The 16,350-nt window shown below is 40.2% G+C and overlaps 1 protein-coding gene and 1 long non-coding RNA gene across 2 annotated transcripts in view; one reads left to right on the top strand and one right to left on the bottom strand.

Annotated features, from left to right (window-relative positions):
• The window catches only part of LOC137239337 (uncharacterized), a 222,814-nt gene that overhangs the window by 118,738 nt on the left and 87,726 nt on the right, over positions 1-16,350 (bottom strand). The window lies entirely within an intron of this gene.
• LOC137239325 (cyclin-dependent kinase-like 1) overlaps positions 7,917-16,350 on the top strand; it is a 54,172-nt gene continuing 45,738 nt past the window's right edge. Inside the window, exon 1 of the mRNA XM_067764499.1 lies at positions 7,917-7,949. Coding sequence (XP_067620600.1) covers positions 7,927-7,949 — 23 coding nt within the window. The 5' untranslated portion in view covers positions 7,917-7,926. The remainder of the gene's footprint in view (positions 7,950-16,350) is intronic.

Raw genomic sequence — 16,350 nt, 5'->3', positions numbered from 1 at the left:
ATTCGGAATAGTCTCATTCCGCCTAGATGCAGGGAGATATGTACACGGTCGAGAGTATTGCCAACAATTCCGCGCTTGCTCCCAAGCCATTTTAAAGCTGTCCGAGAAAATGGAACTATCGAAACTCTGAATGAGCTCTCGATATTTACAATTTTATTATTTTTTTACACGCAAAACGCTCCTAGATGCGTAGGAGAGTCTATAAATGTGGGTAGGGCTGTACGCAGTCCGTTTTTGTTGTGACAGAAGAGTCATAAGAAATAAGCCTACATGCACGCTACTCTAGAGGATCAACTTCCCAAAATTAAGGCTACCCTAGTATTGCCGTTTGCTTCATAAAGACATCGATCAGTGAAATATTGACAATGACATTTGAATCAACCAAAGAGCATGACCCCATCAGCCCTAGACCGCACCACAGGCGGATCGTTTCAGTTTCCTTTGTGATCTGCAAAACTGTTCACTGAACATAGAAATATTGGAATTTCTAAATCTACAGGATATATACCTTTCCTGGACTTGCTGAGAGGCGAACCCATAGGGAAAGGGGTAATGAAAAAGGAAATAGACAGCTGAAGTGGTGGACGGAACAACAAAAAAAGATAGTGAAACATGTGGAAAGCAAGAAGGAGCACGGAAGAGATGTAGAAAGGAAGGGGAAAAAGTAGTGGAAGAGAACAAAAGAAATATCATGTAGGAGGAACTGGAAAAGAGTTGAAGTACGTAAAGGAAAACGCAGGGAGGAAAAGATGGCAGCAAGAGGGAGCGAAAGGGCTAATGAAAAAATAAAGGTTCAAGAAAATAGGATCGATTCCTGCTAAAACTGGTAAAAGTAAAGAAAGATAGGGGTTTGGAAATGAAAAGGAAGAAGGAGCGTAACTTTTGAGAAAGAGGGTGGTAGAGTTGGAAGATAGAGTAAACTAGAAGTAGAGGGATAAGAAGAGGACAATGAGGGGACAACGAGAGTAGTGAAAAAGGAAAGACTGTTGGCTTAGATGGTGCCAATGCGAATGTTTTTAGAGGGTTTCCACATGTTTGAATTTTTAATTTTGTAATTTCTGCCAAAGCTGTTATAATTCTAAAGGTATTTATTTTGTGAGTCAGTCATTTTATAGAAAATTATTAACTGTACACTATTACGTAATAAAACCAGACAGGTGAATCAACTACTAAAAAATAGAGTCGCATTTGACAATACTCGCCCTCATAAAAGAGACTTTTGACATCAATGAGATGATTGAACAATTTCATAAAATCGCAGGAGACTATCTGTGGCTTGTGATACGAAAGCTATGGATCGGCGGTGCGCGTTCACGAGACCAAACATTTATCTATGTAAACGAAACGTAAAGAGATTCATTAAGCAGAAATGGTGGCTGGCATAAAAATATAAAGCTGCAGAGGTTTCAAAGCAACGATGCTTCAAAAAGTCAGAGCTTATAGAAGTTCATTGATTTAAAAAAAGATATATGTGGCCTATTAAAACTTTATTTCAAACATCTCCTGCTGACCCTGGAAACGTTTGGGCAAGCACGAAATAGTCGTATGATCAAACCGGACCCACATGGTTCCGACTTTATCTAGCTATCCACCTGCCGCACCTCTAACTAACCCTATTCATGCTCTCTTGTTTCCTTTCCACTCTCATTTTCTGGTTTACCTTAATCGGCCCATTCAATTTCCCTATCCTTAAATTTTCCCTATCCTATAAATTTCCCTATTCTTACTCTTCCTGTAACTTTGTTTTGCTAATTTCTCCCAAGCCATGACCTTTATTCGTACTTTGGCTTTTACTCTCACTCCCACTCTTCCTCTTGCTGTCTTTACTTTTCGCACTTCTCTCCAACTTCCTCCACTTTTTCTTCCTATTGTCTCTGTTTTCTCATCACTTTTCTGTCATGTTCCCGATTCGAGTGTGTGAGATATATCAAGTTTGGCACTTTTCGGCACATTACATTGCTAAATTACTAAAAAAAAGTAGCAAAATAGTACCAAAAATGTTCCCTTCCTACTACTTTAAAATTCATTACCGAATTATGTAACTTTTGTTTTTGTAGTACTATTGAGATCACCTGCCTGGTTTTACTGCGTGATGCTCTAGACTGAGAATTTATCTTCCGTTGAAATGACTGAAACAATTTGTGTTCTTGGTAAAAACAAAACTGGGTGAGATTGATTAGAATGAGATTAACTTTGCCGAATTTCTTTTAATTCAAGAGTAACAAACCCGATTTGTTGACATAACTAGAGTTATTATTTTCAGTGTTAAATTTAATTAAAATCTGTTGGTGTTTTTGTTCTCGTAGTACTGATAAGGATACTCCCCGAAGGCCTTGGGGTCCTTCGCCGGATGTAGATCCGCTACGTTGCGGTAACTAGCCCGACCATCTCGGGAACTATTTGGTATGAATACATGAAGCCTTCTAGGCCATACCGCCCTCCCACCCCCTAGATTCATCAGGGTTTCGGGGTCGCCAGATCTTCGGCTGTTAATGAAACAGGATTCGCCACGGGTAGGTGAGGTTGAAAATGTGCTACACAATCCCTTTAATCAATTTGGTATTTTAGTCGCATCTAACGACAGGCATACCTACCGCGGGTATATTCTAAGCTCCTTAACCCGGTAGGGCGATTAAAAAAACAAAAACAAATCTGTCATATGGATTTATTCAAATATTTAGATTATGAAGTATGTTTTGCTTAGATATTGCTGTGCGATATTAAATTTTCACTTAATCCTGTTTGAGGCACACAAAATATCAAATAACACATTTCCCCACATTAAATCATCAAATTTTAAAAAGTCAAAAATCAGAAACTAAATGGCGTCAAATGTAAACACGTCCATTGCCAACTGCATTCTATTTGACAAGAGTTACCCAAATCCTTTTGCAGCGCTTTGTATACTGAAGCCAATATGATGCATGTTTACATATCAAATGAACAGTAATTTCTGCCACAATAATTGCCACCCTCATTATCTCAATCCAATCCCAGAGTGGCTCATTATTTAAACCAAATTGCATTATTGAGATTTCCGACCGTCCTTTAAACGCATTTTTCGTGTTCACCTCAATTCCAAATACCCAAATCGCGAATGCCCAAATGCAATTTATCAAATGAATACGCGGGGATCGGAGGCGTAAGCTTGTGTGCTGTCATTTTAATCTGTCGCATTTTCCATATTTCACATGTTTTTCTGATGACATTTTTATGGTGACAATGGCGGTTTTTGGCTAAATTAAAATGCAGTATAAAATTTTCATTTGTAAAGTATACAACTACGAGTTGTGAGTGGTCGGAGATATCGGAATACGGGAAATATTTAAGACTGGAAGCCGTTTAGTTTAAGTCTAAGGCAGGTAAAGGACAAAGAACATAAAGTCCTATTAATAATGTGAAATTGTAAAAAAGAAATAATTCCCCAAAAACAAAATTTGGAAACACAAAGATATTTCGTGCAATACCAGAAACAATTTTGCTAGTTGCCCTTCTTGCGTTAACAGGCATTCGGTAAAATCAACCGCAATATGGCTAAGTCAACCGAGTTGTTTTTTTTTTTTTTTTTGCTTTTAAGAAAGCAAATTAGTTCAGTAATTTCAACAGAAGAAAAATTGTTTGTCTCAATTTCACAATGTTCTGTTAAAAGTACAGATTCTCAAATAACTCAACTTATTTTTTTTGCTAAACGTACTGTTCTCTATGGTCATTTTAACAGCGCACAGCTGTTAATATTATGCAAATGCATTAGCTACTACTTTGCTTTTATGAAAATAATGCCACAAAAATATCTGTCATGTCAACAGCCTTTACTGTTGATCCGCTAACTATAATTTTCACTGGTATTGTTAGGTTGACAGTTAGGATTGTTAAGTTAACAGGGCTATGGCTTACGTATAATAAATTTTTTTTATTGATTTCAATTTTGAGACGCTCAATTTAAAATCAACAATTTGTGCGTAGTTGATTAAAGAGATATATCCAAAGGGGTTAAAATTGACAGAATTTTACGTTAAAATTACCGGTAATGCGGTTGATTTTACCAATTTTCTTTTACAGTTTACAATAAAAATCTTCGAATGTTTGAAAAAATGTATTCAAACGACGTTGGATTGATTGATATGAGGGACTATCAGAGCCAAAATTAATGGAGATCTTTTTACACTGCAATCTCTAAAACAAAATTTTTTTGGAAGAATTGTTCTTGTTTTTCGGCCTATTTGATTTGCTTGATGGTGGGTTCGAATACGTGCTCGAGGCTTTAGCCTTAGTAAGCTTTACTGGTGGTGGACAAAGACGAAAAAAATAGCTCGCAGTCATCGAAAAATTAGCCAATGCATTTGACTGCCACTTAACTGTTAATAGCCACTCTTTCGAAATAGTAAAGAACTCCGTTTGTTAACTCCAACAACAATATCCACTTCGGGAAAACCATTCTAGGAATATCCAAGGGAAACATTTTCTTAGAGATTTATGGACCTCAATGCGTTAGTGATGTCAAGTACTGAAGAAGGTATGAAGACTTGAAAATTTTCAGGCTCATCCTAAACTACTGGACCGATTTTAGGTAGAAAGAAATTGCGTAGTGGTAGTAAGAGTTGGAGCGTGTATGTTGGAGTTGAGTATGAGTTAAAGTTGAAGTTGAAGTTGAAGTTGAAGTGGGAGCTGGAGTGGTAGTGGAAATAGAAGTGGGCGTGCAAGTGAGGGCGAGATTAGGTGTTCCACTGGCAGCGAGAACATGGAACAAAATATTAATAAGAATAAGAAAAAATGAAAGATAGACGTAGAATAGAAAATGATAAGGGAAAGCGATGACCACTTTTTAAATGGGCGCAAACCAATTTTCGAGTAGGGCAAAGTCTCTTGGATACACTGGTACTTGCGATTTTACTCTATAAACAACATATGTGAAAATATACTAAGCAATAACTAGATATAAATTTAAGAAACCTTTGGAAAGGGTATTTTAATACCTTTGGAGCAACTGCCTACAACAGCGACTACGTGAATAAGTATTAGTTAATTGCATTGTTTATAGGGTTGGCCTGTCGTGACTAATTAATAATTAATGTATATTTAATAACTATACTAAAGAGTTCATGGGTTAGAGGCGAACAGAACTAAATTAATGACTCACACGAGCGCGACATTCACAATATTTACGTCCATATACCGTTAGCTACATTTTCTTAATGATTGCTGTTATAAATTTTTCAAATGTAATTATATAACACAAATGCTTCTCATCCTTTTTGCCAGCAGTGCTTTAGTGTCTTTCTTATTCACCTTTACTTTCCTTGACCGTCAAATCCAATATCTACAGTCTATGACATGTTATGTAAGCATGCACAACACTGAAGCCTAACTGTTGAGGGGGGAGGCAGCTGTCAGTTGTGTTTGGATAGGGAGCATGAGTATGTAAAGAGAATAAACTTAAAGTAATGACAGTAGAATGAAAATTTTAACATACATGAGACACACAGTTATACTAAATCAAACAAGAACAGGGCCGTATCAATCAGTGGCGCAGTATAGAGGACTAAGTATGCAGGGAAGCATGCAGTAAGATAAAATACTTCGAATTACTTTATTAACTCCTCTTCACGACTTCATCTCTTGAGTTCTCTGTAGAATACGCGAGCCACTTTCTCATAATCTGCTTTTCATAGTCCGATATTAAGATATTTTTCCTTTCTGGTAGTTCTAGCTTTCTAATTTTTTAGTCTACTAGATCCGAAAAAGTCTGTTACCTTGTCAGATTATCATGCTACCGTGCCGCGAGACTTACTAAAGTGCATTTAAAACATAATGGAAATCTAAAAGAACGTGAGAGAAAATAAAGACATTCAGACAGCCGGACCCGTGCGCATTTTGAGCAACCAATATAAAAGTCTTTTATCAACAGAAATCAATTTATTAAAACTTACAGCTTGCGCTGCCATCTGGCGTATGGTAGCAACTGCCGGTAATAGTGCCTTAGTACAAATAGATTTCTTTGTGTGCTCACAATTGTTTATTTTTAATAAATTATTTTATTTAAATATGGCTAAACAAAAGCACAACGACCAAAATTGCCCAAAGCTCGCTAATAGCCAGAATCCATCTTTACAACCAAAACTTTATTAATAGATTTCAATTCCAAATAAGAGCGAAAAAGGGACCCGTACATAAAAACAGCAATTAGAAATAGTATACATGATAAAACAATGTTCCCAACTCTATTCAATCTCGAGATCGGCCAGAGATAAATAATAATTTCAAAATTTGGCCTAGAAGGTCACCGTGGTCCTATTAAATAGTTCCCAAGATAGTTGGGCTAGGAACTTTATGGTGCTTGTTACCGGAACGTACAGGATCTGTATATCTTCCAAAGGACTATCAACATCGTTAACCGTTAATGTGTTCATCGGAATCATGCAGGGATTACTGAGAATGAGCGTATATCGCAGGGGTTAGGGTGAATTCTTCAGATGTGGAAATAAAACTCGGTCTTCCTTAATAAAATGCCAGGGAAGCCTGAATACATGTAGTGTACCAGCGATCGATCTTCTTATCAAGAGAAAGGGCATCTCATATTGCCTTTGTTTTCTGAAGTAAGGACCTCTGGAAAAAGCGTACATACAGACACGGCTAGAAACAATCCTACAGTTTTCCATACAATCTATATTCCGAGACTCAAATTATTAGTTTCCTGAGGCGAATCTAAAATGGTCTGAAGAATGTGAGTGGAAATCTTGGCAACTTTTCCGCATGACGACATCAATATGTCATCCTGCCATGTCTTCAATATATGAGCCACATAAAACATTACTGATTACTATGCTGTTCTTCGAGTTAATACCTACAACGCCAAGTCTAGTTCCTAATGTAGATACTGATCATATATCTGACATAGCGTTTCTGTCACTTTGGTGTTGGGCATCGTAAAACACAGGTTAATGAGAAAGCTAGGAGCACAGGAGATTATTGCAACTCAAGGTCTTATATAAGGACAAAAGTCTCAATATTAGCATAGGAAAGCTTATAGTAAGTAAAAGGGATTGCAGTTCTAGAGTTTCTTAAAGCAAGTTGCTATCATACAATGAAGTAACGTTACCGACCGGCACTGTAAGGGTTCCTGCTACGTGAATGCGGTGGGAACAGAATGCCGTAGCTGAAATATTCCCACGCTGCGATTGCTAAGTGCGCCGTCGAGGCAGAATGAAGTTTCGTGGAAAATCCTTTCGACAGTCTCCCAAAACTAAAGGACGCCAGGCTGAGCGAGCTTCTTAAATATATAAACTCTACGGAATAGATAAAGCGAATATTCTTACACAATTTTCATTGATTCATTTACATGGTTTGGTATAAAATTTTTGCGTATTAGCGCCATTTCTGTTCAGAGACGATTCAGCACAGCAACCAGCCAAAAAACTAGAACTAGTAGTACTTTTCATGCTTACTCTTATTGTCACAAAGACAAATTTTGGGATATTCAAGGATATTAGATCAGAAATTACACTTCCTAGGTGCTTTCAAGCATGCCTGATCCGACCCTGCATATATCAAAGTAAACACATACACATGCCTATATGTCAGCCTTATGGCACTGTCGATTGCTGATATTATCGCACTCTCCAACTTTTTTTGAATCTGGTTGTCAGTCTGTCGACCAAATGCAAGGCGAATTGTGACAATATCACGCCAACGCATATGAGAAAATGTCATTTAATTCAAATTTGTAAGGCAAGAAAAGAGAAGTAAAAAAAATCAGTGAAAAATTATGCCAATTTTAAATAATTAAATAATCATAAAGTTTGTCTTTCATATAAATAATGCATATTTAATGACTTTTTCTATGTCCTTTGTGTGCGTTTAAAAGTGAAATCCTCGCGCGAGCGTAAAATGTGGCCACAACAGTCGCTGTTATCGCGCTTTTTGCAGAAAATGCATTTTCGCAGCGCCTACGGGTATGCAACGAATAGTAGTTATTAAGTAAAATTATTGGTATAAATTGACCCTCATTGCGGATTTTTTTTCAATAAAGCTACTTATAAAACAATAACTAAATTTATACGCTGCACACACGCAAATTTTAAGTTCATTTAAAGGTCAAAAGTTTAGCAAAAGTATGCTAAAATATGGTACAAATGTACGCAAACAAACAAAACCGAACTTCGTGAGCTAAATAAACTTTGCAACACATTTTTCGGTGCAAAGTTTCACAGATAATGAGGTAGAAACTTTAATTACTGCATTATAATTTTAGACTTTTGCAATGAAATATTTTCAAGGTCGCATGCAATGTTTTTGTTTGTGGTGTAAACTTAAGAAAAGTGCGCCTAAAATTAGTCGAATATTCAAGTTTAAACATAAAACTTCAAAACGATTACATTAAGCAAAATGAGGTTGTAATTTGCAGGAAGCAAATGCACAGATATAGGTCGCTTGTATTTAAGAAGGGTTTACGGAGTTCGTAATAATAACGGCCGGAAAAACATACACATGATATTGCTTTCAAAGATGTTGGCTACAGTATTTTGGTAAAGATATTGCTAAGAGCTTTACCATTGCCTAAAGGCTAACAAATTGTCAGTTCACTTGGACTCCAAAATTATTCGTCGTGATCCCAAATTCACTGCCGGTGACACCAGCCTGCAAAGGGCATTGAGATGAACTCTGCCGAAAGCCGTGCAGCGCAGATGGATAGAAACTTTAACATATGTAATGCAACTTTTTACAGAAGCAATTTTCCAAGCTATCACTGGTAATTTGTCTTAGTAGCCCTAAGGAATGATAAGTATCTGCACAGATTTCGCTTAGCTGACTAAGTGCACAGCTATCAAAGAAAAGCATGTGGCTAAGCCCAGCGTCTTAAAATGTGACTAAAATCTACAGACCCGACCTTTTCAAAAAAAAACATTCCTGTCGGGCTAGTACCAGAATATGTGACTAAGACCTCCCAAGCACCGCAACACTCTCCTAAATAGTTTGTCATAACGCCGGGTATTTTTTACCTCTCAAGTGGTGGAGTCGACATGATGTATGCTTATCAAAAATAAACAGTACTCCACCCTGCTAAGGGAGCATAAGGACTCATGAAAACCTAAGTAAACAGGCATTTTAAACCGAAGTGGGCCAAAATGAAGTTGTTGTTATAAGAAATCGTTCCTTTAAACAATTGTTCGTCACGGGGTGATTCAGATGTAGGTTAGGTTAGGTTGGATGTTAGCCATCTTGGCAGGGGAGCTCACTTGAGCAACATGAAGGCCCGTTGTGATACCATATGAAGTAACGGCAGCGTAAGCTATAGTTACTTAGAGGGTCGGTCCTTGAATAAGTCCTTTGAAGATCCGAGTGAACCTACACAGAAACACTGTCGTCTAGATCTGGCAAACGCTGGTCAGCCAGCTCATAGTCCTCTACGCAGTTGTAGCAGGAGAATTTTTCCAGCATGCCAAGACGTACCTCGCGGATTAAAATTGCACAATGACACGTCAAAATCCGGGAAGGTGAGACTAATTTTATCCATTATTTTTGAAAGAGTGCTGCTATTTACTTTCACTTTCGGCCAGATGGATATCGCCACTGTGCAAGTGGTAGTGTGGGTCCAGCATTTGCTTAGCTAAACGAGGCCCTTCTATATAGAGTAGACCACAAATATCTAAATTAGTTGTACACATTAAAAATGTCCCCTTGGCTCTTCCATCCCAGCATATTATCCATCGCATCGTTAACCGCAGCACTGACAGCAGACAATGATCGGCCAACTTAATATTTCCTTCTTTCCAAGCTTCTAAAGCTACAAATTAGCCCCTTTTCCCACTACTATATAGAGGGGATGACCACGGGTTCTTGTTCAGCAGGATATTCAATACCGAGTTAAGGGAGCTGGTTATACCAAGTAGTACTGTCCGTTGCATCCCACTAGACTAGTAATTCTCATCCCGGTGTCCTACTTTGGCCCTTCAGATAGGTTTCCCGCCAATATAATCTATAAATATTAAACTCCAACAGAAAGTTCTAATGACACTCCTCCAGTTGAGGGTGCAAGATTTGCCAGGGTTGATTGTCCAGAAATTTATTCCTGACAAGGATTTCCAAGTCAACCTCGTAGGCAGCCACTTTCTTCTAGCTCTACCAGAAGGTCGTTTACTTCCACGAAAAGAGTAGAGAAGACATCACACCACTCTGTGACATAACACCTCTCTGTTACTCTCTCGATTGTGTCCTCTTCCCAAACGGTTAAGCTCATCTAAACATCAATATGAGAACCTTACTTTTGACAATCTTCAACTAAGCTCACCCCCCCCCCCCCACAATGTTCTTCGACATACGTAGTTCAACTGGAATATATATCTTATTCTGTATGTTCCTCAACCTTGGCCTTTAGGCGTAATTTTTGTAAAATGAGTGCGCAAAAACGCCTTGAAATATGCAACAGTTTTTTTAGTAAATACGCATATAGAGTAACAGGCACGAAATAAATTCACATTACACGTGTAATGCCATTAGCAAATACTTAATAAACAGTTGTCATTGTGCGTCCTTCCAAGCCAAAATGAATTATTTTATTGAAACGGAAGCATGTACATATCAGTAACATTGTTTGTGCTGCTTTTAATGAGTTGTTGTTGTTGTTGTTGTTGTTGTAGCAATGCTCGCCCCACCTAATAGCCGCGACCGATCACAAATTGTCATCAATATCCTCTAACGGGAGTCCAAGGAAACTTGCCGTTTCAACAGGGGTGGACCATAAGGAAAGGGGTGTTAGAGGCGTTGGTTCCACATTACAATTAAAGAGATTGCATTGCAAGCAGGGCATACATTTTGTATGTCGGGGTTGATTCTGGATAGGTAAGAGTTTAACCTGTTACAGTATCCAGAACGAAGTTGAGCAAGAGTGACACGCATTTCCCTGGGGAGTATTCGTTCCTCTTCCGCGAGTTCTGGATATTTTTCTTCAAGTACTGGATTCACCGGGCAATTCCCGACATAAAGGTCCGACGCCTGTCTATGGAGTTCACCAAGGACCTGCTTGCGTTTTTCCGCTTCATACGGCTGGGTTCTCAGGTGCCGTATTTCCTCAAAATGCTTACGGAGATGACTCCTTAGGCCTCTAGGCGGTGCTGGTTCGTCAATCAGATGTCTGTTGGGATGCCCAGGTTTCTGGGTATTCAACAGAAACTGTTTGGTCAGCATCTCATTTCTCTCCCTGATGGGGAGTATTCTCGCCTCATTATGCAGATGGTGTTCTGCGGACATAAGAAGACAGCCCGTGGCGATTCTGAGAGCAGTATTTTGGCAGGCCTGTAGTTTCTTCCAGTGGGTGGTTTTTAGGCTTGGCGACCATATGGGTGACGCGTAGCACGTAATCGGCTGGCTAATTGCTTTGTATGTGGTCAAGAGCGTTTCTTTATCTTTTCCCCAGGTACTGCCAGCAAGGGATTTGAGGATTTTATTACGGCTCTGAATTCTTGGAACAATTGCGGTTGCGTGCGCACCAAAATGTAGATCCTGATCGAACATCACACCCAAGATTTTGGGGTGTAGGACAGTCGGTAGCGTAGTGCTATCGACGTGGATGTTCAATATGGTCGACATTTGGGGCGTCCATGTTGTAAACAAGGTCGCGGAAGATTTAGTCGGTGACAATGCCAGGTTTCGCGAGGCGAAAAAACTGGAGAGATCAGGGAGATAGCCGTTTATTTTATTGCATAGCTCATCGATCTTTGGGCCTGGGCCTGTGGCCATTATTGTGCAGTCATCGGCGTAGGAAACGATTGTGACTCCTTCCGGTGGTGAAGGTAGCTTAGATATGTAGAAATTAAACAGAAGCGGGGATAGGACACCACCCTGTGGCACCCCTTGTTTAATTCTCCTTTGTTTTGATGTTTCGTTTCTGAATTGCACCGATGCCTGCCGACCACCCAGATAATTTGCGGTCCACCTTTTAAGACATGGGGGAAGGGTGGACCCTTCCAGGTCTTGCAGTAACGAGCCATGGTTGACCGTATCAAAAGCTTTTGATAGGTCTAACGCTACGAGTACTGTTCTATGGTGGGGATATTGATTCAAAACGCAATTTATCTGGGTGCTAATGACATTTAGCGCGGAGGTAGTGCTATGGAGTTTTCTGAAGCCATGCTGATGAGGGGCTAGCTGCAAATGTGCTTGGAAATAAGGGAGCAAAATGGCTTCAAGCGTCTTTGCCACTGGCGATAGGAGAGATATCGGACGATATGACTCACCTACGTTAGCTGGTTTCCCAGGCTTTAGTAGCGGGACCACCTTGGCCATTTTCCATTTCTCGGGTATGACAAAGGTGGAAAGAGACAGGTTGAAGACATGCGCTAAATATTTGAAACCCTCTTTCCCTAGGTATTTAAGCATCGGCATGGCTATGCCGTCTGGGCCCACTGCTTTGGATGGTTTAGCGCGACCAATGGCGTCCTCAACCTCTCTAGTGGTGATGGTAATTGGTGACGCGCTGAGTTTGTGTTTGTGTGCGTGTCTATTGGCTCTCCGTCTATCTTTGTCGACCGTAGGATGCATTATATATTGTCGGCAGAAAGCGCTCGCGCATTTTTTCGCATCCGACAGCACCTTATCGCCAAAGGCGAAGGAAACTTTGTCTTTGTGCTTAGTCGGATTCGATAGGGACTTTACGGTGGACCAAAGTTTACCTACACCGGTAGAGAGGTTACAACCTCTTAGGTGCTCTTCCCATTTCGCCCGCTTGTGTTCGTCCACAAGCAATCTGATGCGTTGGTTTATATCCCTTATTTGGGGGTCGCCAGGATCAAGCTGTCTTATAAGGTCGCGTTCCCTCGCTAAGCTCGCGGCCTCCGCCGGGAAGTGGGGCCGGATTTCGGGAATTCTCCCGGCGGGAATGAAATGTGCCGAGGCGGATTCAATGACCTTACGGAAGGCACGCTCCCCTTGGCGGGCATCAGTCGGGATAGGGAGGGCAGCAAAGCTGCTGTCTGTTGCAGATTTATATTCTTCCCACTTTCCTTTTTTGAAGTTTATGAAAGTGCGTTTTTCGGTGACGATGAAGTCGGCGGTACGCTCGAACGAAATAAGTATGGGCAGGTGGTCGGATGCCAATGTTACCATCGGCTGCCAGTTGACGCATTTTACGAGTTCTGCGCTTACGATTGAGATATCTGGCGAGCTATGACAGCTTCCTACCATACGTGTGGGGGCGTCTCCGTTTATTGTGCAGAACGTCGTTTCGTCTATTTGATCCGCCAACATCTCACCCCTACTGTCCGCCCGCAAGTTTGAATGCCATAGATCATGATGGGCATTGAAATCGCCTAAGATAATGCGATTGTTGCCAGTGAGTAAGGCCTCGATATTAGGGCGGTATCCACTGGGACAACAGGTGACAGGAGGGATGTAGATGTTGATGATTTCTAGATTTGCATCGCCTGACCGGACAGATAGGCCTTGACGTTCTAAGACATTGTCACTGCGGTCGATGCCAGGATCAAAGATATGATATTGCACAGAGTGGTGTATTATAAACGCGAGGCCGCCTCCATTTCCGCTCTCGCGGTCTTTCCTGTGGACATTATAACCAGAGCAGGTCTGCAATGCAGATCTTGCTGTGAGTTTAGTCTCTTGAATCGCAGCAATGCGGATGTTGTGCCGCTTCATGAAATCGACTATCTCCGTAATCTTCCCAGTTAGTCCATTACCGTTGAACTGCAGAATTCTGAAGTGCATGAGGGTGACGCCGCCACTCTAGGGGTAAGTGAGGGGTGACTACGCCTAGGTTGTGGAAGGCCAGGACGCAATTGCTGTTGTGGCCTTGGGACTGGGCGCCCTTGGGCAAGCATTGGGGTACCCGGATGATTTGGGTTTGCGACCTGGCAACATGGCGCGATGAAACCCGTCGAGGAGTTGCCGTCGCGGAGACCAGAACATCTAGGAAAGTGGCACCACCCAAGGCAGGAGCTGCATTGAGCGGATGTCGCAAACCTATATATTCTGTGCTGGCAGACGGTGCAAACGGAGGCAGGGACTAAGAGTCTGTTTCCCTGACCTGCACGATTGCTGCCAGAAAAGAGGGGGGGAGAAGAAGACGGGGGAGTTTTTGTTCTAACAGTTCTGTATTTGCGGTTAAAACTGTCATATGGAATAACTACTCTTAGGAACTCGGCTACAAAGTATTTGAATACTGCAACTATGGGTTAACTAAATAACCTATAAGCTCACAATGTTTCGACAAGCTCCCCATGGAAATCTCGTTAAAAGAGAACACAATCTGTCGAAATGCGCCCCACCAAATGCAATCTTCACTCGACATTCGCACCGGCTGCTTGTTGGAATTCCAAAAGGACGCAAGTTCGCTTCAAGATGATGAGGTTGTGATTGGAGTGTTCGGGTTAAAGGTTTTCCGGAAAATATTTGGTTATTTTCAACATCAAAGGCATGGATGCTCAGAGAGTGTTACAGGTTCTAGGCCGTATTAAATTCGATACGCTCCCATACAACCACTATTCGGTACTAGCCCAACTGCGTGAAAAATAATTTTTTCTAGCCTCCAACCTGCATGTCTGTAGATATTGGTCGCCCTTTATGACTGACATGACTACCGCGGGAAATTTCAAGCCGCTTACGTCTTTGGTGCTCCCAATTAGGCGTCAGTAATATGAAATTAGGGATTTTATTAAAAAACAAGTAAAGGTGTCTAAGTTCGGGTGTAACCAAACATTATATACTCAGCGTGAGCTTCAGTTGTACATTTCATTTCCGATAAATTACTTTTCTACATAATACATGGCACCGTCCGTTTAAAAAAAATGTCTCCCCATTTCCTCTTACAATAAAACTTGATAAGTGAAATATCATTTATTCAAAACTATTTTTTGCTAAGTTATAGCTTTTTATTCTAGTCTACGACCCTTTTACATTTGCTTTATATCTAAGTTGCCGTGATCTTTAACCGATCCCGCCCATTTTTCCTGGAAATATTGTCTGCTATAAGGAAAATGTGTGTACCCAATTTTATTACGATCCGTTAATTTTTCTTCGAGTTATGGCTCCCGAGACATAGAAAATTGCGTAGTCATAAAAGGGGCGGTGCCACGCCCATTTTTTAAAAATTGAATTTTTCCTATTTACTGTTATAAATCCACTTGGGAAAAGAAATACCATTGACACAAAGCTCTTTTTTGCAAAGATATAGCTTATTTTATTCGTCCACAACCCTTTTAAAAATCTTTTATATAAAAGTGGGCGCGGTCCTTAACCGATTTCGTAATTTTTTCTTCAAAGCATTCCTTATAGTAAAGGCATCCTCTCTGCCGAATTTTGTTACGATAGGTTTAACGTTTTTTGATTTATGATTAATAATATTTGTAAAATAGATTTTATCCTAAGTAGGCGGTCTCACGCCCATTTTAAATAATTTTTTCAAATTTTTATCAAGAGACTTAATATCAGTCCACATGTCAAATTTCAGGTATATTATTTACTAAATAATCAGGTTTTTTGTGTTTTCCAAAATGTTATATATATAAAAAGTGGGCGTGGTTATCATCCGATCTCGCTCGTTTTCAATACCAATCTATTCTGGGTCCAGATAAACTCGTGTACCAAATTTGGTGGAGATATCTCAATATTTACTCAAGTTATCGTGTTAACGGACGGACGGACGGACAGACGGACATGGGTCAATTAAATTTTTTTCGATACTGATGATTTTGATATATGGAAGTCTATATCTATCTCGATTCCTTTATACCTGTACAACCAACCGTTATCCAATCAAAGTTAATATACTATGTGTGCAAATCACGCTGAGTATAAAAAAAAACTGAATCATCTAATCGTACCCACTTGACAAAAGGATCGCGTCTGGGAATGCAGACTCGTTTGCATTGTAGTGATTGAGGTATAACCTATTGCGCCAGTTTTGAGCATATAGGTCAGTAAAGTACGCACATCCACTACAGGCGGGTTGTCAGCGGTGGATAGTCTGAAGTCAGAAAATTTCAATTTTTAAGTGCATAAATGTTCTTAACATATTACGCGTCGCAAATGGATAGTTTGTGATCGCTCACTCTTGGTCAGTTTGCATAAGTTCATATTTCTGGGATATGATAGTATACTTTTAGGCGTAAGTTGGGATGCGATGTTACGCTGGAATGTAGGTGAGGTTACAGTGGTTGGTCCACAGTAATGCAGAGAGCCACACTACGGCCGGCAGGACATGTGTATTTCGAGATGAATCACTTTTACAGCGCGATTTTCTGGTACTCTATGGAAATTATAATTTTGATAGCTCAAGAGCCATAGTCTTAGCTCTCTATATTAGTGAAACCTAAAGTGGGATAAGCTAAAAAAATAACATCTTCC

This window comes from Eurosta solidaginis, chromosome 2 (genome assembly GCF_040869045.1).
Source record: "Eurosta solidaginis isolate ZX-2024a chromosome 2, ASM4086904v1, whole genome shotgun sequence".
Taxonomy (NCBI): domain Eukaryota; kingdom Metazoa; phylum Arthropoda; class Insecta; order Diptera; family Tephritidae; genus Eurosta; species Eurosta solidaginis.
Note: the sequence above shows the minus strand (reverse complement) of the source record. Positions and strands in the feature narration are given on the sequence as shown.